The 23,450-nt window shown below is 40.6% G+C and overlaps 1 protein-coding gene across 2 annotated transcripts in view; it reads right to left on the bottom strand.

Annotated features, from left to right (window-relative positions):
• nav2a (neuron navigator 2a) overlaps positions 1-20,465 on the bottom strand; it is a 224,756-nt gene extending 204,291 nt beyond the window's left edge. For both annotated transcript variants that reach the window (XM_032523975.1, XM_032523914.1), the window contains exons 1-2: positions 20,340-20,465; positions 18,748-19,432 (exon numbers count right to left, since the gene is read on the bottom strand). In XM_032523975.1, coding sequence (XP_032379866.1) covers positions 18,748-18,828 — 81 coding nt within the window. In that variant the 5' untranslated portion in view covers positions 18,829-19,432; positions 20,340-20,465. The remainder of the gene's footprint in view (positions 1-18,747; positions 19,433-20,339) is intronic.
• Between the last annotated feature and the right edge of the window lie 2,985 nt (positions 20,466-23,450).

The following is a 23,450-nucleotide window of genomic DNA, read 5'->3' on the forward strand; positions in this document are numbered from 1 at the left end:
ACACACACACACACACACACACAACACTATATTTGGATCTCTTTAGGCCAGACATATCACAGACAACATACATAGACCCTGAATGAAACTGCATTTAAGCCAAATGACATCTATTTCAAATAAATATCAAAATCTGAAACCGACTGATCTTCATTTTTAAGATCACATAACAAAACAAATTAACAGGGTTTTTCAAATGTACTTATTTGGTAAGACACCAAACACCTAAACACCAAAGCCCATTCAAAGATAACAGTGGCCGTGAATACAAGCGCAAATGTTGATACGCAGAGTTCGAACACACTCACTTAAATATACATAAAGAATCCAACTATAACATCATGAAATAATAGTCTAATGTATATCTGCCAACATATACACTTATGTCATCTGCAATAAGCCAATATCTGTTAATAATAATACCAGCTCAGCAATTAACAGTTGGGCTCTTATTGTATGCTCGTGTATTTTTAATATTTCCTTAATTAAGATCAAGCCAATACATTTGCTTTTAGTAAGAGTGGGAGGAGTGACAAAGAAAGCACAGTAAAAGAAAAGCAGAAAAGTTGATTTAAATAAGTGGAGCTGTTGGATGTTGCTTTGTCAGTTCAATGGAGACAGACAGACAGACACACAGACAGACACACACAGAGTCTGGATGTTCTGCACTGCTGCTTTCACACTACTCGACCACTTCAAATACGCACACATCTCCAAACATTCTACTTCTGTGTGGTGTTGTGTGTGTGGTTGTGTGTGTGTGTGTGTGTGTGTGTGTGTGTGTGTGTGTGTGTGTGTGTGTGTGTGTGTGTGTGTGTGTGTGTGTGTGTGTGTGTCTTATCTCCTACTAACACTGCATCGAGGTACCCGGCTCCTCTGCCTCGGAGTAAAAAACTATCATTCTGTTATCACTGCAGCTACAGGGGGTCTCTTTAGCAACAAAAAAAAAAAAAGCACTCTCTCGCTGCTTCAGCCAACTGGCACCACCTCCTGCTCTCCTGCAGCACCTCCGCCCCTCACCATTCACTTTTGCCAGCTCCACAGTTCAGCGAGCCAGGGAGGGCTGATGTAAGAGTGGGAAGAGCTGCTTGCCAATAGCTAAAACAGCTGGAAGGAGAAGCTCAATGGGAGGGAAAACACAGGCCGCAAATTAACCCCCTGAACCGGACTACCGAACCAGCATTAAACCTGCTGGAGATTTTTGGAAGAGCGGGCAGAAAAACACAGATAAACATTCACCAAGATAACCGAGTAATCACCTTGCCCAACATTCCCATCCTCAGATTTTGGAGTAATCCTTTTCCCCCAGCGAGGGTGACAGAGAGACGAGGGTCCCAACAGCCAATAAATTAACATGTTTTTACATTCCGTTATGTGTGTCTTGGACTGATCTTGTTTGAGGAGGAGCTGCTAATGTGTTCATCGCAGCCTGACAAAGCAATAGATGGCTGTACAACAGAGCAGTGAATCTCGTTAATACTAATTAATTAGATGGTGGAAGGTGGAGATGTGCTCTTTAGATCGATTCAATATTTGACAATGTAGCATTCACCGTGTCAAAGCCAAGGTTTTCTTCTTGAGCAGTTCATCATAATAAAGGCAATGTAACGAGAAGGTGTGTGAAAGTAAAATCATTAACAGGTGGCACACAAGTTAGCACAAGGGATGGGAAATACGAAGAACCATACCAAAATACAAAACCAACCACCTTAAAGTTTGCCAAGTTTAACCATCCCTTTATTATACAATTTAATTTAATACATCAAGGAGCAGCGCTGCTTCATGGAAATTTTTAATTTACAGGATTTGAGCATCAACGAGATGAAGTACTTTTGCCCAAATTACAAAAAAAGTCATATTTTCCCTTACTGACTTCTAGTGTTATTTATGCAGATAGTTTTGGTTTTTTAGCTCATCTGTTTCTGAGATTTCTGCACCAACCATACACTACAGGGTGTTTGTTTGTGGTAGCCACAGCTTTGAAAATAAAAAATAAAAGAAATCTACAGCAATCTCTCTTTCCAGAAATCCCTTTTACTCTGGGTGATTCACAAATATTGCTATGAACTGTGTTGGTTCAATAGCTCATATCTGTCCACACCAAGAACTCACCTCATGTTTCTCCCATCTCTCCTCTGAAAATACATCAACCCTATTGGTGTCGACACAAAAGGTGATTGGTGCAGTTCACGGAATGTCTAGAAAACAGTTTGATCTGCATTTTTTTTTTTTTTATCCCTGGACATCTGCTCAACAGTCACAAAAAATGGGCATCACAGACCTCGATAGCCAACCTTCTAAAAGAGGAATTCAACTTTGTCATCACGTCCCCATTCAGACAGAATGAAAGAGGTATTAGCGAGGGGAAAAGAGACAGAGAGAGAGGCGACATTTATGAGCAAACACATTGAAAAAGAAAAACAGATTGTTCTTCCAGATCTCGTCACTCACTGGTTGCTTGCTGCGGTTTGGCATGCAATCCAGATTGCATCTCCTCAGAAGTCTTACTACTTTTAGGTCTTGTCATCTCATTAATGTAAAAACATGTCCTAGTCACAGTGCTGCCCCACTTCAACACCACGAGTCACAGACTTTGATCAAGATACATAGAGTTCAAAAGCCTTTTCTCCTGAGCAAAGCATCACTGTGTCAACAATCACTAAGGGCCCTGAGGTTGACTCCTATTACAAAGACAGAGAGGCCAGACGTGTGCAGACAGACCTGGAAAAGAAAACGACCAACAGAGCAGACAGACAGGGAGTCCATTCTCCCCCTCTTCCTGGATAAATATTTGATCAGCGGAACTCTGATGGGTATCGATTAGAGCCCTTATCCGCTCTTTACCGATTCCTACTGATTGTGTGTGTGATCACTGTGAAGATGAACACACACTCCTGAACCTATGAATGTCAAATTTTAATGAAAGGTTAAAGGCTGAAAGCATTTGGCCTAAGTGTTTTCTAATGCGATGATTGTACGTTTGTTCAAAGAACAGCACTGTAAAGCACTGACAACACAGATAAGGAGATGAATTTTAGTGTGTGTGTGTGTGTGTGTGTGTGTGTGTGTGTGTGTGTGTGTGTGTGTACAACGCATGTCCGTGGTGTATATAAGTAGCCACTATTAGGTTATCACACTCGCCCTCAGAGTCCTTTTAACAGCAAAGATTACATTACTGCAACGTCCTTAAGCCCCATGTTGGATGACTCTGCTGTAGTGCTTAAAAAGTAGGAATTACAACCATAAAACAAATGTGTGTTGGGGTGGGGTAAACTGATCATAGCACTATAGTTACATTGTAATGTGAACACTCTGATGTGACAACTGTGTATATATCTATATATATATATATATATATATAAATAAATAAATAAATAAATAAATAAATAATGGTAAACAGTACAATTACACCATTCACATAAGAAAGTATTGAATGTGCACAGGATTGTTTGTTTAGTCAAAACAACTCCTTTTTTTCCTATCAGTACCCTTGAAGAAATGAAAAGGCTGATTGTTTAGATGCCGTGCAAATATTGGTCTGAACACAGCCAATTGCCCCATCAGCTGCAATGAAAAATTGGGTTTCACCAGCTCACAAATCAGGAATGAAAACAAGGAAGGGAAGGTACGAAAACAAAATGTGAAATGCTCAAAAAGCCGCCACCACCACCAAAGAGCCACCAGCCACTGACTTTAAACAAGATGTACTTTTCTGGAGAGTCATAAGTATCTCTGCTAGCATCCTTTTCAGTTGTTACAGTGAGGTACTGTCTCTCTCACGCATCATTTGACTGCTGGGAATTGTCACCATTTATCCTTGCATTTATGTGGTTGCCTTTCATTTCAGAATAATCTTTATTCTAATGCAACTAATTGCCCTGGAAACTTGGTCTATTTCCTCATGTTTAATTTAGGAAAGAAACCTAAGTAAAGAGAGATGAAAGGGTGTAACCGAGAAGCAAAGTGCTGATGAAGGGATTGAACTCCAGTCTCTGGGGTGACACTGTGTAGATTGGGAGTCGGTAATGTATCTTTTCCCTGCTACACCTCAAACCCAACTTTTACAACATGAACCCAGTCACCATTAATCTCCACCAAAACCCCTACATTGACCTAATCATGTTCACTAATCCTAGTGTCATTTCTGATCTGTCGAACGCATGAGGCTCCCTCAAGGCCGCATCACCTCATGTCCTCTGAACAAATGAATGTCAACACTGCATTGAAAGGGTGAGAATTTACAGTTCTTGTGGGTTATTGCAACAATTAAATTATGCCAAGGCAGCGAGCCAAATCCATGTGTAAATCAATCAGAGGAAAACACATCATATTTGATTTTAATTGATTATACTGACTGGCTCTGACAGAGGGTAATATGTTCAAGTGGGGAAGGTAAAATTAAAGGTAATTGAATTTCCAGGATGCAGTTTTGGTCTGCTGTCATTATGGGCAAAGCTGTCTTTAGAAAATCCAGGCAATATTCACCCCTACCACCAAGCTATACAAGAGCCTTCAGGCACCCATCAATCACAGAGTGAGAAGAAATCACGCCTACAGTTTGATTTCTTTAGACTAAACCTCATTAGAAAAGTTTACTTTGCAATTTTTTTTCTCAAGACACACTGCCCTATAAATGCAAGCAAATCTGGGTTTGTAGCATAGAAATTACGTGGATAGAATTAACCCTGCCATTCATCATACTCTGTAAAAAAACAGAGGGTGTCTCATACAGTAGGCCAACATCCACATGTTCAGTTTTCTTTTATGTGTATGTGAGTCTCAAATTTGTCCATTCTGAAGAAAGACATGTATGTGTCTTTGCAAAACTATAATTCCAGTTTAAATGATCACAGGATGCTCACACAGAAAGATGCTAAATTAACTAACTAGCTAATGCTCGTAAGGGGCACATTCACTAATGCCAGATAAAGCAACAATGCAATCTGCATCTCAAAGCAACATATTGTCATTACCTGGCATACAACAAATTGGTTACAGTACTGAATTGTATAAAAAAGTAGGGGGGCCTTTATTGACATATGGAATTTATAACCCATCTGCATTATTTTATATATCTTGCATGTGTACAAAATTCCCAGGCCTTATCAGCAGCTCATTTAAATGACAGACTGCTACTGTCATCCTGCCAGGTTAGTTATTCTGGCAGTAGAGAAGGGTAACAGCAAATATGAATTCAGTCACCGTTGCAAAGCCTGGGCCTTTCTTCTTCTTTGGTGTTCATGCCAGTTAATGACAAATAAAAATGAGGTCCAGACAGTCAACATTCAGCCCTTTATACCCATTCATAATAATCTTGTAATTGGTTCAAATTGCAGTTCTCATTCCTCTCCAAAGAAAGCAGTTTTTTGGCAGAAGATAGAGCTACATTGTAAGGCATGACACCAAATTTTAAATTGATTATTCTCACCTGAAGAGTAGATGTTCAATCACTGCAAAATCAACAAAAGTCATTGTTTCATTATGTCAGATACAAGCCTCTCCAGAGCAAACAGCATCAACATTAGCCGTAACTAGGGTTTCACTGGTTGACAATGGCACTCTTCTCTATGCTTCCACTATCTTACAAGAAAAGCGCAAATATTCGAACCATCCTTAATGTTTTGATAGCTAATCAAAGGTCAGTACTCTACCTAGCCTTGCAGTTACAACTCAAGAGCATACTTAATTTTATGGTCACTGATAGATGTCACAAACACTGATTGATTCATATAAAGCCAAAGCTGTAGATGTCCGTATTCTCGCTTGATCTCCCTGTGCTTGACAGATCTTGGAGATGGCTGAGGAGAACCAGGTGCGTGTGATCAAGTGTCATTTTCTGGGTCCCAGGCAGGAGGCCACAGTCTGGGAGCAGCAGCTGTGTATACACCGTACCTGGATCAATAACAGCAGAAAGCCTGTATTGATTATGTGTGTAAGTGATACGAGAATGGGGGTTGTTTTGGAAGACAAGGAGGGAGGTTGGCAGCCTGGAATAGGGATATAGTCTCATGGTGACCCTGGTGAGTTGGTGTGTGTGTGTGGGTCTATTCAACCTCCTTATTCTCTTTCATGTCCTGGTTTGTCATAGAAGGCAGAATGTCCAAAATGTGTGCACAGAGATGTGTTATTCAATACAGGTTGCCCTCTAATCTAAGGCTTCCCCGCCCGGGTGTCCTGGTCTGAACCTTGCAATAGATGTGCCTTGCTTTACCTTACACAAGACCTTTGACTAATTAGCAACACAAGCTACACTTTCACAGAGACAGTTTTGACATTCTTGATTATCTACATTGTGTCTAGAGAGTTTTTATTGACCGTGAACTGCATACATCCTGATGCAATACTTAAGCCCAAAAGAAAAAGTGTCCTGGTCTCATCCGTCAAGCTGTTGATCAATGCTAAGAGGATCCATGAATAGTCCACATCAAAAATCATCATACAAAATCTTAACTTGTGGGGGTGGATTCTCCCATGTCACTTTCTGCTGCATTCACTATCTCCCAACTGGTTCACTCTGGCAATTAATTTTAATTTTGTTTGCCATGTATATACAAATACGGTCAAATGTATCAACATTTTTCCTTGACTTAATTTAAAGTCATTGCATTTTCAGAAATCCACCTATTTTTGCAGGCAGTTTAGCTATATTTGTAAAACCAGCTCCTATCACTTAACACTTGAAAAAGTTGTTTCCAGTCAGGCAAGACATTGAACATAACTTACTCCCTAATAAATCTTCCGCACTTTACTATAACTCTGCATTTGTTATGTCAGATTTTTCCTTTCCTCTTCTAGGAGTTCAATAACAAGCAGTAGGGCAGAAATATTTGACAACTCAAAATTTTAACAGTGAAAAGTTGCTCATAATTATTCTTGTATATTTACTACTAAGCTTCCCTTTCCCCCCCAAAATAGATACCCTGACTTGCCTGTCATCCCAGCTGCCCATTATTTACATTGATTGTGTCTTTGTTATAAACATAGTCACATGGAAAACATCTGTTCTAATGCCAAGCTTGGTGCTCTCCCAAGAATTGAATTGCTCAATTGCAGCAGCTCCATGTCGGCAGCACTGCCCTCCAAAATAGTGCTGAGGAAGCATCCAGCAGCCATCAGGGGGAACCCACACAGTCTCCTAGGGGCAGAAACTCTTCACATCCTGACCCACTGTGATACAAATATTAAATATCTCTGTAGTTCTACAGTAGTAGTACACTAAAGAGCCATTGCACTTAAAATTAAATCTAGACACCGTCAGAGGGCTGAAAAGTCACCATTTGCAACACATTAACCCATCTGAAGCAGCTGAAAATATCTCCAATTATTATCAAACTGTTTAAGTGACATGATCATTTTGAATGAAACATTCTTAGTGAAATATGTTGTTTTCTGCCCGACATGCAAAAGCAAGAAAGACACATCTAAGCAGAAAGTAATCACTCCTTAAGTACAGAAACAAGCAGACATAATGAGCTACTTCCCACCTCTGCATGCTGTAGAAGGTACCTATCCATCAATAACACTGAGTCCCTTGCATCACATTGACTTGAGTGTGCATTAAGATGCAGAATAAAAACAGTGGTGACTGGGAAGGTGGAAAGAGACTGGGGGAAGGTATTGGAAACAGGAAATCACTGTCTGATTCATCACTTCATGTTCAGCAGATTACTCGCAAAAATCTGTTCCATGTATAAAACAGGATTTTTACTCCTCTATAGCCTCGCAAATAAATTATCTCACAAATCATCTCATGGAAGCTAAATACAAACATAGGTACTGCGATGGATGGGCTTTGATTACATATTGTTATCTGTGTACCTGGAGCACATGAGCCTGGCTTTACGTTTTTAGCTTTAGTCTAATATTAATCCAGATTATGCCACACTAACTCTCTCTGTAGTAAAACACAGCAACAAAAATTGCACCAAAATGACAAATTAATCAATGAAATAAAATTTTGAGCAACAGCTGGAAGAAAAATACAATTTTCCTTCTGGACACAGGCCCCATGTTCCCTCAGTACTATTGTTCATTGTCACAGTGCCAATAATGTTTCCCATAACCCTGCAGGCAAAACTTGTGCACCAATATTTCATTGAACAACACATGGCAGAAATCTATTTCTTGTAACAAAGGAGGCAAATATACAGAATACTTGTCCACCTTTCTTCTTCTCCAGTCTCCTTTTGTCCAGAACCTCCTACTACAATTGTAAGTGTAATGTATTTATTTGAACAGGGAAAATGCACAAAAAAATAGATTGGTTGTAGCAAATTGCTAATTTCCACCCGTATTCCCTGGGCAGGTAGATGGCCCATTAAAATACAGACAAATTATTTACAGTTCAACACATATAATACAGATAAATGAAGTCCCAAAAATCTACAGACATTATTGTCCCCCTGTCCATCACCAGAAACACACAGTAATGTAGCACATCTGTGGAAGGAGGAATTTCACTGATTTATAGAGAATGACGTCCTCCCAAAAGTGGTTTTGCGTTGTGGAAGACTACATTCGCCCCTTGTGACTGATCTAGTTACCCGTGTTGCTTTTTCAGAGCAAAGTGAAAAAAAATCTTTTCAGAGGAGCAGAAGCATTATACAATTATTTTTAAAATTAATTTCTCTCTAAATGTGTCAGATTTACACTATGGACACGAGGATAGAGGTAGGGATGAGGTTAAGAGACTGAAGTGTGTGAGTGTGTGTGCGTGTACACAGTATGTATGGGGGGTGGGGGGGTAGGGCTTCACAATGATTCAATCACGGCTTCCCACAATCAAATTTGCGTGATGGAGCGATATTTTTAAACAAAATGTTGCAAAGCCAAACTAGCGCACTGTCAACCACTGTCTGATCACGTGCCCTCTGTGAGCCTATCAGAGTTGTTCCCTGCACCATGCAGCTTAGTGTCTAGATGTAGACAGTCATAAAGGACAGAGTAACGCAAGGAAAATTCCCCAACAGATAGCAAAGAAAACCAAAAACGACAAACGTAGCAGAGGGTGAGGCCGAGGGGCTTGTCCAGATTGTCATCCATTGTGTTGAAGCATTTTGGGTTCAAGGCAAGTGAAAAGAAATGCGTTGCAAAGACTAATCATCCCACAACATCAACTCAGGCATCCATCGAAGCAAGCCTCTTTAGCGCATCACCCCACCCAAAGACAGTGAAATTATGAATGCAGCCAGATAAACACGGTGACAAACAAAGGCTTCATATTCTTGAACACTCTGGATAAACGATACGCGATCACCTCGTGCAAATATTTTTCCAAGGTGGCACTACCTACTTTCTTGTCTAGAAATGGTCTAGAAATGTTCTCATTTGGTTACATTCTGTTATGGAATATTAGTATTTTATTGATTGTATATTTTGAGTTTCATTCACATCCATTACAACATGACATACAATGAAAGTTTATATTTTGCTTCCTAAAATATATTTACACAATGGAAAATAGTGCCCTGTTGAAGTTTTGCTACATTTTCTTTGTTTTATTTATTTATTCTTTAAGGAGATAGACTGAATTTTGGTCAATAAGAGGGTCTATTTTATTTTGGTGCACATATTTGTACATTAGAAGAAATGTAGCACAACATGTATGTGAAAGCAGTTATAATTAGCCTATATGACAATAAAATTAGTTTTGGTTAAAATCAACAAATAATCGTGATAATTAATCGTGATCTCAATATTGATCAAAATAATCGTGATTATCATTTTGGCCATAATTGCGCAGCCCTGGGGGGGTGAGTGTTTGTAGATATGGGAAGAACTGCTCCAGCACCTTTTTTAGCCCTCATTCCTCCTATCAGTTTGAATTCCTGGTGTGTAAAATTGAATTCCAGCGGTATTTCCCAGGACAGATGAGAGGGCAGGGATGGAAGGAAACAGGAGGGGACACTCAATCCACACACACCCACACCCACACCCCCCCCCACACCCACCCCACCCCACCCACACCCCCCCACACCACACACACACACACACACACACACACACACACACACACACACACACACGGTGTTGCTGTGCTGTTGAATGTGTTCACACCTGAGCAGTAACAAACGAGACTAGAATCTTACCTTCCTGTTTCTTTCTATTCCAGTCACATACAAGCTGCGCCTGAAGCTATGCTAACAGGTGCTGCACATGGTTTCTTTTTATAAGCTTGAAGTGAAAAAAGCATATCTAATAATACGAAATATATCCACTGGCAAGAACACATCAAAATAACTGCTCTAAGAGGAGAAATAATTAAACGGTGAAAGTGGTAGCAGCACTTATGTCTGATAAAAGGTAGCCGGCTTTAAAATAAGTTCTCCCCAGATATGACAAACGCTGGTTCTCAGCTTCAATTATAACTTCATTATTCAGTGAAATTACACCAAAGACAAAAGAGTTCTAAATTTACAAAGACTGCTCCTAATTCACAGCCACCTGCTGAATTGATTAACGAATTCAAAAAGATGCTGTTCTCTATGTGAATATGCATACAATGGTCATAGGAGAGAGGAAATCCCATCACCACAGGAGCTAGCTGAAGCACCTGTTCATTAGCCAAACACCTCCCCTGAACCAGACTGAGCCAGATCCTGTCCACTGACCCCCAGACAGGGATTACAATGCGGTGCGAGTTAGGACAGCCGGACCGTCACACACCCTGCTGGGTGTGTTACTGACAACACTATTTCTCTTGTCATATAGATTGGAGCGTTAACACATACAAACACTCAACTTGTGATGTGGCTATGTTGTTGATTTGTGTAGTTCAAATTCTGCTGTATGTTGTACCGTTGTCAATAATGAAACAGAACATGTTCATCACCAGTCTTTTCTTCCAGCAAGGTAGAATATTTATAGAGGCTCAGGGCAAAAAAGCGGTCTTGAATTAAAAAAACAACTGCTCACGCAATTAAATTGAGGGGAACTATGCAGCTGTTATGTGTGCACTTGCATTTCAGTCTATTTCTTTAATCTTTGATGTTGTTAGATGAAATTAGATGAGATAACTTAGTTTTTTTGTTGTTAAATTAATTATTCGGTTCAACTGCTGTGTTCCAAGTGTGTTTTCTTTTAAAGATAAGGCTATTTTTGTCTAAGGAAAAAAACTGTCTGAAGTAGGAAAATACATCTCTCTTCAAACTTTTAAAATGTCTATATCTATTAAAATAATTTGAAATGAATCATCTTTGTAGTGCAAATATGGAGAATCATCAAAAAAAATCAATGACTTGCCTTATCCTGTAATTGGTCTAAAAAAGACCAAAAATACAGATTGAAGGCCAAAGATTTCTTTCCAGGGTCATGAAGGAGGTCCTTCCTGACACGAAGCTGAGCAGGCATTTGGTATGTGAGGGGTTGGTGTTTTAGGGGGCCCAGCTAGCCAATCGCACGCCCCATAGTCAAAGTCCAAACCATCCCACCAGCCCCTGCCACCTGTCCTTCACACTCCTTCAGGGCGCAGGGAGAGGGTGATGGCCAGATGGCTCTTGAGGGCCAAGCAGCATCCTGAGTGCAGCATCCTCCCAACCCCCAACCTTTGAGCTACATGCCTGGTCCCATCTCCACCCTCCAAACCCCCTCCCTTTCCCCAACCACAACCCCTAGCCCCAGCGCTCGTCAGTGCTGCATGACTGGGCAAACACAGTCCTGCAACAAAAAATAATCCCTCGTCTCTCCTCTGCAGCTGCCTAGTTTGCAAGAAAAGCTTAGCCGGTGGCTAAAAGAGCCTTCATCTCTACAGACAACACAGCATTCACAACATTATGTTTTTCACTAATCACAAAGTGCCAGAAGCTGCTCCCCATGCTGATTTTTTTATTGGTCAACTTAAAACCTTCAACAGAAAATGGTTTATGCCTGCTTCAGCTTCAGAGTACCTGAGCTCAATCAAATAATGAGACCCAGCCACTATGATCACTAAAGATGGTAATCACTTATCTGAGTGGTCCAGTTAGGGGTTGGCTGGAAAGGAGCATGTCTACAAAAGGTTCTAAATAATCTCACAAGGCTGCTCATTTGTCATCCTGCTGTCCTATCTCTCTGATATTACATCCAATTAGTTTCAGATACCAGCGGTGCAGGGCGGCAGACACACAATCAATCAAACTCTGTCAATGACAAATTGTCACCCCTCTAGTCTCTCTCTTCTCTTGGCAACAGGCCAATGTAACAGTGAAGAGATGATTCTGGGCAGCGATCACCAAGTCTAACGGTTGTCTCAACTTGGGGTCGAAATCCAGAGACAATTCTAGCGGAGATCAAAGAAATGTGTCATTTTTTAAATCTGCAACAAATGGTCATCGCAACTGGTTGAATAGGTACAGCAGACAGAGACATTGCCTTCACATTTAGCTTGTTTAAGAGTATAATGTAAGAGGGCACTGACTGCACTGCAGTAATCTCAGTGCTGGTTAGCACAGATGTTGTAGCCTAATGAACAGGTTGACAGCTCAGGGAGGGTACGGCCACAGTGACCTTGCCCATATGTCTGTAAGTCCCCTATTGGAGGAAACACTGTAGAGAAAGCAGTAAATGTGTAATGTTTCTGTTGCCTTGCTTATCTTTACAAGTACACCAGCAATTTGATACAACTGAGGCGTATGCTGAAATGGAAACATAAACACCTTTACTGTTTTAACGTAAAGGGGTATCTGAGAAAAAGTCAAAGATGAAACAAGCTTTATTTGCAGCTTGTCCAGGCTCAACCTCAGGAACATGGTGAAGAGCTCAGACAGCCAGAGGGAGATAAAGTAGAGACACTGCAAAGAAGACAGTTAAGGTGGTTCAGCATCTGATCAGGACGCCTCCCTGTGGAGGTATTCCAGGCTCATCCAATAGGGGGAGGGGGCTACTGCCTAGGCTTAGCCTGCTACCAACTGACAATTAATGGATCTAGGTGTTGCTGGTGTGCATGTTAGCGTACAGTTCTTCAGATGGACTTATTACCATTCTTATATGTGATAGATAACTGTCTTCAGATCATTCAAACATTTAATTTTAAATCCCCATTGTGGCTGACTGTAATTTCTGACCATAATAACGATAGTTTTGTCTCTCTTTTGTTCCTGACATGCATGCAGCTTAAATAAAACATTTCAAATTAAACAAACAAAGAACCTTTGTCAGTTTAAGTATTGACAAGCCAGTGCCCCATCATGTCTCATTACTGTTTCAGGGCTGGAAGTCACTAGAGCCTGGCTGTGAAGAACCTCTTAAGCTCACTAACCAGGCCTCTTCCGCTGAGTGTGAACTGTATCCTGAGGTTCAGGATTAAGTCCATCTTGTGAAAGAAACAAACAATGTAGGATTTTCCACTCATCTGCACCTCTTAGCCAATTATGAGCCTGTTACAGAATGACTGCAGCAGAGCAGTCAGCGGCACACACATCCACTGTAAACACCTCATTATCCTACAGAACCCCCCCAACCACATCGAACGCCTCTTAATGAGCAGTCAGAAATGACTAGAGAAAATAAATACATAATTTCCAATGGTTCTGATTGAGCAATTAGTGTCAAATTCCCTTTTATCCTTAATGGGCTGAATCAATAATAGATTCCATTACAGAGTGCTCTCTGTCACCTTGTGAATGCCCTTCATCATCTCTATCAGACACTAGTGGAACGGGTTGAGATTTGCTGTCAAACTGTTTTTATTTTTCTCAGCATAACAGAGTCTGGTTTGTGTTCCAACACTGAATAAAAGGGACATTGTGAGTGTTGTTTTCTCACCAAATATGTAGGTAGGTAGCTTTAAATAAGAGAAACATACGGCTATGTCAACACTGTATTCTACATTTGTGCTGTAAATCTGTAATGTATCCACAATAACTCAGTGTGAGGTCAGGATATAAATCAAACAGCAGTCCAATAACACAGAATTCAGTGTTTCATTAGCGCACATGTTCAAGAACCAGGCTGTATGGGAGGCAGGATATGCCGACAGTCCAATATGTTGTTCATCAGTTAATCAAAGATCAGCGCACTGCTCCTTTTTCTTTGATTATGCTCCAATAAATTAAGCACGCCTGTCTAGACCTGGAGTTCACGGACATTGAATCTTTTCAACATAATTTCATGTGAGCTCACAAAAATCTGTCATACAGAGGAGGAGCAATATGTGAATAAAAAAATTATGAATATTAATGGTAATGTTGCCAGATGAAATACAACTTTTTAGCAACTTAAAAAAAAGCAACGTCTTTTTTTGATTCACAACATTATATTCTTGAGGTTATACAATTAGCTGACTATAAAAGGAGTTTGGTCTTGACCCCTGCCTCTTTGAGCTTCTGTAAGATTGATCAGATCTGTTGAAGAGGTCACTGTCATGCACAAGGATCATCTGATTAGCTTTTAAATGTGAGTGAATTCCCAGTAACAAATGGCGAGACCTCATTTCAGCTGCCATAAAGTACTTCAATATCCTACTTTTTCTATGAAAATCAAAATTCTGGGAGACAAAAAAAAGAATTGACCATATGTTGTCATTTTCAAAAAATGGCAAATTGCGGAAAGCAATAATTGTCTAGTTTAAGGTGGATTTTGTAATTATAAGCCCCTTTTTACACAGCCTGTTCAATACAGGACTGTTGCGACGTTAGTCCACCTCATTGTTCTGTACAAGGTATGAACACTGAATGGGGGGGACAGAGTTGCTCCGCCAGTAAGACAAAGGTAGTTACAGAGCCAAATTCAACGCCTGTGTATAAGGGGCTATGAATTATTAAGGCCTAACGTTACTGCTTTTAAAACACGAAGTAGGTACTCCTCAGTGCTTCACCTATTTTTTGACAAACTAAAATAGTTACCTGAACTGCGCCTTCTGAAAAAAGAATTTCCCTTTAGAATAATTTTAGGGACCCAAACTACTTTTGGTACACTAAACAACTTCAGATGCTTTTGCATTACAGATACACAGTAGTCTATACATAGAAAGTCACACCACTTCTTTCTTTAATATTGGTGGAGGCTTCTAACAGATTCTGAAAAGGTAACTCCCATGTGGTTCTCATCCTCCAATTAGCACTAGAAGAAGGGACATAATGTACATCTTTAATCCTTTCTCATCTCCAGCTGGAATTTACATAACACAAAAGATCCTATCTCATGGAATACTAGTTCAATGAATACCAAATGACTGCAAACGGGCAGGTTTCTGATCGCAGCAGTTCTGCTTCAAACACTGAGCCTGCATTCACCACAATACAATACATCCCTGACTCTCCTCTTACGCCATCTGCTTTCCCATGTAGGTTCATGATTGCCACTCAATGAACATTAATATATAGAGCTAGGGACATGTGACAGAGTAAATCTACAAAAGGGAACAAAATCCAATTACCTCCAACTGTGGCGACTATAACATATAGGATCTTGTGCTCACGCAGCCTAGGTAACTGCTCGGGGGACACTGAACCTTGCTGCATGAATGCCTAAGGTAATTCCCCAACAATGGGCGCACGTGTGTCCACGGTAATACCTCAGTGCTTTCAATTTATTTAAGTCGGCTGATGTCCATTAAGAGGGAAGGTGAGTATTGGCTCAGTCTGGCACAACCTCTCTTCCCCAGAGAGCACCGAGCGTCTGGCCTCGTCTGGTCTCCCATTGATGATGCCGCCACCTTTTGCGGCTGCAACCGAGGATTCTAATGAAATCTAGACACGTCGCTGCTGATAACTCATCGAGCAGGCAAGGGACAAAAACTCACTTTATGAATGGTATCAAGGTTGGTTACCGTAGTAACAACACTGCAGACAAAAAAACTAGTTGTGGTGTGTGGGATTTCATGATGAATCCAAACACCAGACAGGAATGCTTAAAGTCCGTTGGCTGCTCAGTGTGTCACTTAGCATCCACAGAGAGGCTCTGCAGTGTGGAAAATTGGAAAACAGCAGCTGGGGCTTTGGTCACATCAATTAATATTCATGTTCTACATAATCCCAAGTGACTAATTTAACACACCTGATAAAATCAATAATTTACAGGGGGGACAGGAAATAAAGCACAAAAAGGAATAGACCTTTTTACTAAATCTGATCCCTGGCAGTGCGCACACCTACAGTATTTATATTATGCTACAGTATAGCAGAGGGAGTAAAGTCCAACGGATTTCCACACTGTTGGAAACAGGCCCAGACTTACTAGTGCCTAAAGTCCAACATGCCTCCTGTCCAACAACAACAACTGTCCGATCTACAGCTGCCCTGGAGCCCTGACTCTATGAACCCAGGTGAAGTCACCCACCCTGAGGAAAGATTAATTAATCGTCAACTATTTAAAACTGTTTTGTTTTTTGTTTTTTTGCATTCTTCACTCCTCTGTGACATTAAACTGAATATCTGAGTTGTGGACAAAACAAGACAAACATTTCTTGACGTCATCTTGGGGTTTGGGAAACACCAATCAACATTTTTCCATGATTTTCCCAAACAGCAAGCACTAAATGCAGCATGGAAGCTGTACGCCAGTTGAATCAGCGTTCACTGCAGGCGAGCAGGAGAAATTCAGTCGGCCTCCACATTAAAATGACGACTAATGTGCTGCTCTGAACAAACAGACATCTATTTAGCCTGTTTGCGGTTGTTGCCTGGTGCCTCCGCCACAGTCCATCACGAGTCCACATTGTCAGAGTCAAGTTTAAAAAAAAAAAAACTTTAAAAAAAAAAAAAACTTGGATCTCCAAAATATAAACTGTAAACAGAACTGCTGCAAGAAAAGAAGCCGGGTTTTGCACACTGACATTTCTGCTATACCTCATACAATGTTGAAAGGGTTCACACACCAAGGAGTCATTTCTTTTCAAATTACAACCATATAATCCATCAGATGTCAAATCATGAAAATCTGGGGAACCAGAGTTACAGTATGAGGTTTGCATAAAACAACAGCTCTAGATCAACATCATGTGGAAAATGCAGAGCGAAGCTCAAACAGGGAAAATGAATCACGGTATCAAGTACCCCATCAATCTTTACGCAGACCACTGAAGAAATTCTACACAACCACACAGCATCAAAGAAGACTTCACAGACGCCTTGATGCTTTCACTGACTCTTTGGCTTTGAATCAATCCAGTTATGTGTCCTCTGACACCTGAGTATGTTTTCATGATGGTCAGACAAAGTCCCAATGCCATGGCAACAATGGGCCTCACTCAAGAATATCTGTATAGGTTTTTTTCTTAAATTTGTTCTTAGGAAAGTTCCTAATAGAGCCCGACCGATTAAATATTTTTAAGGCCGATACGAATATTTGGTTATATAAAAATCAGATATGCAGATATATATATGTGTGTGTGTGTATATATATATTATTTTATCCAGAAACATGTTACAAAAGATAAAACAGATTTATGACAGTTATTTGTAGTTATTTCGTTATTTAGTTATTACGTTCATAACATGGTTCACCGTCTAATTTTATTTTTTAAATATTAATTTATCAGAATCATTTTTTGTCATAAATTGTTCTGATGAATGAATATGTAAAAAAAAAAAATTATAAATGCCAATACCGATAGATCAGGAAATGCCTAATATCGGCCTGCCGATATATCAGTCAGTCTCTAGTTCCTAAGAAAAGTGTACGTCTGATTCAAGACGTGTTCTTAAACAGCAGAATTGTTTGCAGGTGTGTTCTTAGAAGGATGAATCCCAATGTCTTTGTAAATTGAAAGCTTGTGCCCGTTGCTCCTATTTAGCATAAGTAAACAGTCTGTTAATACCCATAAAAAGGCATGAGATTGCAGGGCTGTGTGCACACTTAGAGAAATGTTGAAAGGACGTGGTAAAGACAGTAGAGACCTCGACTCCAAAAGAAAGAAAAACTAATAATTCTAAAGTGGAGGAACTGCTGCAAGAAGTTAGCAAAAAACGAGTCATTATATTTAGTAGCGTCAGCAGTGCAAACTTAGCAGCAAATAACACCGATGCATGGAATGCAATTAGGCATGCATCTGGAGAAGGGCGCAGAACGGAAGAAGTATATAGGGTTAGCACAATTCATACACAATGGCAATTCAAAGTGCTTTGCAAACAAGCAGAAGTGTAGTGCGTATTTATTAAAGCACAAAAATTTAATCAGGTGAAAAATAATGAAAAGAATTACCGACAAAATAAAAAAAATAAAAAGAGATGAATATTAAATTAGAACGGACAAAAACGGTACAACTACTTATTTTGCGCAAACATGTCAGCTCTCAATTGTGCGTTAGAGTGCTCTTGAGTGTGCGTTGAGTCTGTTCTTACCTAAGAACAGAATCCCGAATAAGAAAACATTGGTGAATGCCAGAATCTTCAAGAAAACTGTAATTTGTTCTAAGGAACATTTGGTGAATGAGGCCTAATGACTTGTGCAAACATATCAATGCCCTCCAGACATTTAGGTCTTTATAATCAGCAAACGGTTTTCGATCTTTTCTTTTTGACAATTTAGGATCAGAATGTAATATTTCAAATACTTTTGGAAGTCAGGGAATGTTCTAAAACCATCAGAGAAACTGGTATGTATGTACCAGAAAAGATTTCTGACAGCATGCACTGGCGCTCAAGAGTAACCACATCTGAAGTAGCAAAGCGTTTTGTTTTGCCTTTTGGCTTCCCCTGCATCAACCTATCCAGACTCAACTGTCAACATTCAAAGATTATTCGTCCAATCACATGAGGTCTTGTTGTACTTTAAAGGCGTCACACGACACAAGTAGATCTGGGAGATAAACAGGAGCAGTTGTTAACTTACCCTTTTCTGGTCCTCCAAGCCGTGCAGCACAGGTTTCCTCCTCGGGTGCTGTTGTGGACTAGCCTCTGCTCCTGCCTCCATCTTCCCATAAGTGAGTGAGTACTCCTGCTCTCCCCACAGCTAGATATCCAGCTTTTTGCAACAGGCCTCCTAGGGAATGGAGGGAAATACCTGCTCAACGTATTTAAGTCCCCTTCCCACTTGGTTCCCAGTTGTGGTGCATGAATGTCGATCCCAAAAAATTGGCCAAACTGTCGGTCCATCAACTTTGCTTCACGAAAAAGATGACAGCCACTCTCTGGGAGGTACCAACCTCAGCCACCACACACCTCGTCTCAGTCATATCGTTTCTTCGTGGTTTTCTCTTTCTTGGTCCCGAGGGGCCGGCCTGAAGCGAGCACAGGGCAGAGAACGGGAACCTGAAGTAACCAGGTTGGTTCTTTCTCCCAAAACCATCACAGCTGCCATGGAGATTGGATTTCAATGGAAGCTGTGATCATCGTGTTTCTCTTTACTGCACGAGATTAAATCTGTCCGCCACTGGGGAGGGGGGAATGTGGGCAGGTTTCAGTTGGCAGCAAAATGAGTTCACCGATATAAGAAAGAAAAAAGAAAACCAAGTCCAGGGGAAGCAGTGTGTGTAGAAGCTGGTGTCACTCACAGCTCAAAGGTCAAGTGTGGTCTCCTGACAGTGAACAGGTGCATGTGTTAGAGTCAAATTGAAGCATTAAAGCAAAGGCTGTGGTATCAAAAAAAAAAACATATTCAGTATGAAAGTGACATCCTAAAGGCAGCTATATAAATATACACACACACACACACACACACACACACACACACACACACACAGCATAAACTTACATGCAAGACATAGGCCTACTGTATATAGGCCTATAATTAATATAAATCTATCTTAATGTTGTGTTATTGTTCATATTACTGTTTGTTTTCCGTCTGAATATTTGGAGAAATTGTATTTTGACACTTTGGTGACATTATTAGTGAAGCTTTCATGCCAATGAAGCCCATTTGAATTTAATTGAATTGTTTTAAAGTTCCTCTAGACTTGCATGGTACTTAAATATGTTGAAGTAGTCTACCATTTATATCTATATTGCATGTAGGCCAATAGTTTACTCGTGGAAGTAAATGACGAAAACCAGAGTTGACGTCTTACCAAGCCGCGAGCTGATTGCTGCAGGTGTGAGCTTTTCACCACTCAGACGAACGACGAAACATTTTAGCACAACTAGCCAAGTTTTTGGTGGTCAAACACGTGCTATAGTGCCTTGTAAGTCTTGTAAATTGTTGTAAACTCAAGCCTTCACTTCACGGCAGACAAACATTAAGTCAAGAGTTACAACCTGGAACAAATTGCTTGCCGAGGGTTTGAGCTACTGCAGCATCCCTACAGGAGAAACTGCGAGCCCTCACAGGCTGCTGCCTGACACACCGGCTGCCTCTCTGGGCTTTATGGAAACTGTTTGTAGCTACATTAAAGAACAATAAAGACACCACGAGGACAAACAAAGATCAAAGAGCCGTATATGTCGCCAGAAGTGATGTTCACTCCGCACTTATCTGTTTCTTACCTTCCCGGTGGAGATGGTCCCTCTGCCTCGTGCATAGCGCTGTCTGCTCCTCTGGCTGCGAGCGGAGCGGCCAGCTGCTGCATTCAGGCATTGTCGGAAATATCAGGTGATTACTTGTCATTTCACGTTTTCTTTTTGGCAAACCCGTTAAATCCCCTGACAAAAAAAAAATTAAAGTGACTCATTAATCTGCTTAGTTTTTAGATTGTGTTCTCCTTTACTGAGGCTGTTTTAGGGCTGAGTTTTAGAGGCCGTTTTTAGAACTTCGTAAAACACTTTGCTATGTACTGCAAAAACAAAGTTTGTGGTTATTAGGATATAGATTTAGATATTAAAGCCCAACCGATAAAAGGTTTTTAAGGTCAATATCGATACAATTATTTGGTGATTTAAAAATCTGATATTCCAATATATCGGCCGATATACTGTAATTTGTTTTAAATCCAGAAACGCATAACAAAACAAACTAACATTAGTTATTTGTAGTTATTTATGAGTCCTTTCCTCATAGGGAACTATATCCATTTCCCTATTAATCGCTGTAGCCTGTAACTCAGTCGATGTTGGTAGTCTTATTTACGAAGAGCAACTGAAGGCAACATCAAGGTCTCTCTCACATCACTAACATTACGTCACTGGGTGCTTCAAGCTCCGCTGTTCTCTCTCCCAACATCCTTGAAGGCGCCTGTCGGTTTCCATGGCGACTCAAGGTAAGGGGGGCTCTATCCCCACCTAGCGCCGAAATACAGACACGTCAGTGAGAAGACGCAGAGCCACTGCAGCTGTAGCCTCCTGAACAACAAATCAATTCAAATCCGATTATCTATCAGATTACTGGGACCCTTGCTCTGACAACTGTGTAACGATAATCAAATTCACACTGAGTTTTGTTCAATCGTTGAATTATTCATTCAGACTTTTCACATGTAAAAGTATGGTCCGATTATATTATAGGGTTTAATGGAAAGCAGTCTTTCTCAGCACAAACAGTGCAGTGGTGGAACATTAAAATAAAGCAGCACTTCAATTAGATCTGAAAGTTCAACGAAAAATAATAATCAGAAATGTATCAATTAATGTTTAAGTCATTTTTACGTTATGGTGCGTTATGGCAATATAGCACCAATATTTTGGTCTAAGGCATCATGCAATGTTCTTGGTGTGTATATTCAGATGTATATGGATCTGTGTGCGTTACTGAATATTAAATGTAGTTTGATTGGGCATATATACAGACAGATTGGCGGTACATGGAGAGGCTGTGTGCTGCTCTGCTACCTTATCCAAGACAAATCTCTCGTAAGGGGGACAATAAAGGCTAATATTATATTTATCTTCTCTACCTCTCTGTAAATTGCCGTTCTCAAACTTTGTTTTGGAAAAACAACAAAAAAACTTCAAACTATCAAGCTACATGTTGAAAAGGGCAAGTTTTGGATTTGGATCATGCAACCTGGAAGGCCTCCTTGGTTCTTTCTGGAAATGATTGCTAAGGTGCCCTGCCACACATGTTTTATTACTTTGTGGTAATGCCTGAAGTTCTGCCATGGACTCTGACATTTTATGTGGAAAAAAAATGCCTTGGTTACCTTGGTTACCTTGTTTCAAGTAGAGATGTTCCGATTCCGATACCAGTATCGGAAATGCCTCCGATACTGCCGAAAATGCTGGCATCGGTATCGGCGAGTACTGGAGTACAGGCACCGATCCATACCACATAACTATTAAAAATAGAATCTATTTACTGGTTAGCTCCGTTAGCTCGGACACAGTTCTTCTTCGCCACTCTTTAATAGTTGCGCTGCTGTTTTAGAGGGCGAAGAAATTGATCGCCTACGCTCTCCTTAAAACAAGCTAGCATTAGCGCATCATGTCGGCAGTTTGGCAGTATTTTACCGTGATTTCCCACCGTAAGACGCAACATGCAACATATGCAAAGAAGCAATTTCAAGGGGTGGCACGAGTGTTGCAAATTTCAACAGCAGCAACTTAATTAACATTTGAAGACTCGTCACGCTAAAGAGCACAACGAATTTACGAATGCTACGGGGGAAAAAGACGAACTGCAGCAGCAAACTCTGGAAACTGCCTTCAAGTGACGAGATAAATTCCCCAAAACAGCCAAAAGCAACAACGATAACAACAAAGTTTTGGAGTTTATTGTACTGGATTACCAACCCGTCTGTTGTCGAAAATTGGGATTTCGCTGCTTAATGGAGCATTTGAAGCCAAGGTACGGTTTGCCAGGTTGTAAATATATCTCCGAAACTGCGCAACCCAAATTATACGAGACAGTTAGGGACACATTTCTGTGCTTGGGCAAAGCGTGCATGCAGACAGCTTTACCACGGACATTGGCGGTCCGACGTGTGCCCCATGTCTTTGCTAAGTTTAACGTCCCACTGGGTGGACACATATAGAGTCAACATTTACCCCCAGTGCACGCCACCGAGTTCCAGGGTCACATACTGCACATTCTTGCCGAACAATTGAGGGGGTTCTAGTAAGTGGAAAATCCCCAAGTCCAACGTTCATGTTTTACATTTTTATACTGTTCTATTTAAATATATGGCTTCCTTTGCTGTATTAATTCATGTTTTAAAAAGTTGTTAAACCTGAGCCAGGCCTTCCCACAATGATAATATTATCACAGCATTTTTTTTTTTTTTTTTAACACACTGGTATGGGTACTCAGATCGCCCTGATACCCCCAGCACAAGTATCGGAATCGGTATCGGGAAGTAAAAAATGGTATCGGAACATCTCTAGTTTCAAGCCATTCTAGCGTGGTATAGAAAGCCTGCAGGGAGACTCAGCTTGATTTTTGCCAGTTCTCGTAAATATTCAATGAGCTAAGCTATTGACTCTGATTGGCTAACAGCTAGCCAATAAAATGGGTTACGTTGCTGTATTGTGTGAACAATGAATTTAATTTGGGGGTGGCAGTGGGGAGTTGGGTTGGGAACCGGAGGGTAGCGGTTCAAGTCCCCATATGAACCAAAGTATGGTGGCGGACTGGTAGGTGGAGAGGTGCCAGTTCACCTCCTGGGCGCTGCCAATGTGCTCTTGAGCAAGGCACCGAACTCCCAACTGCTCGGGGCGCCTTTCCAT

Source organism: Etheostoma spectabile, chromosome 1, assembly GCF_008692095.1.
Source record: "Etheostoma spectabile isolate EspeVRDwgs_2016 chromosome 1, UIUC_Espe_1.0, whole genome shotgun sequence".
Classification (NCBI taxonomy): Eukaryota; Metazoa; Chordata; class Actinopteri; order Perciformes; family Percidae; genus Etheostoma; species Etheostoma spectabile.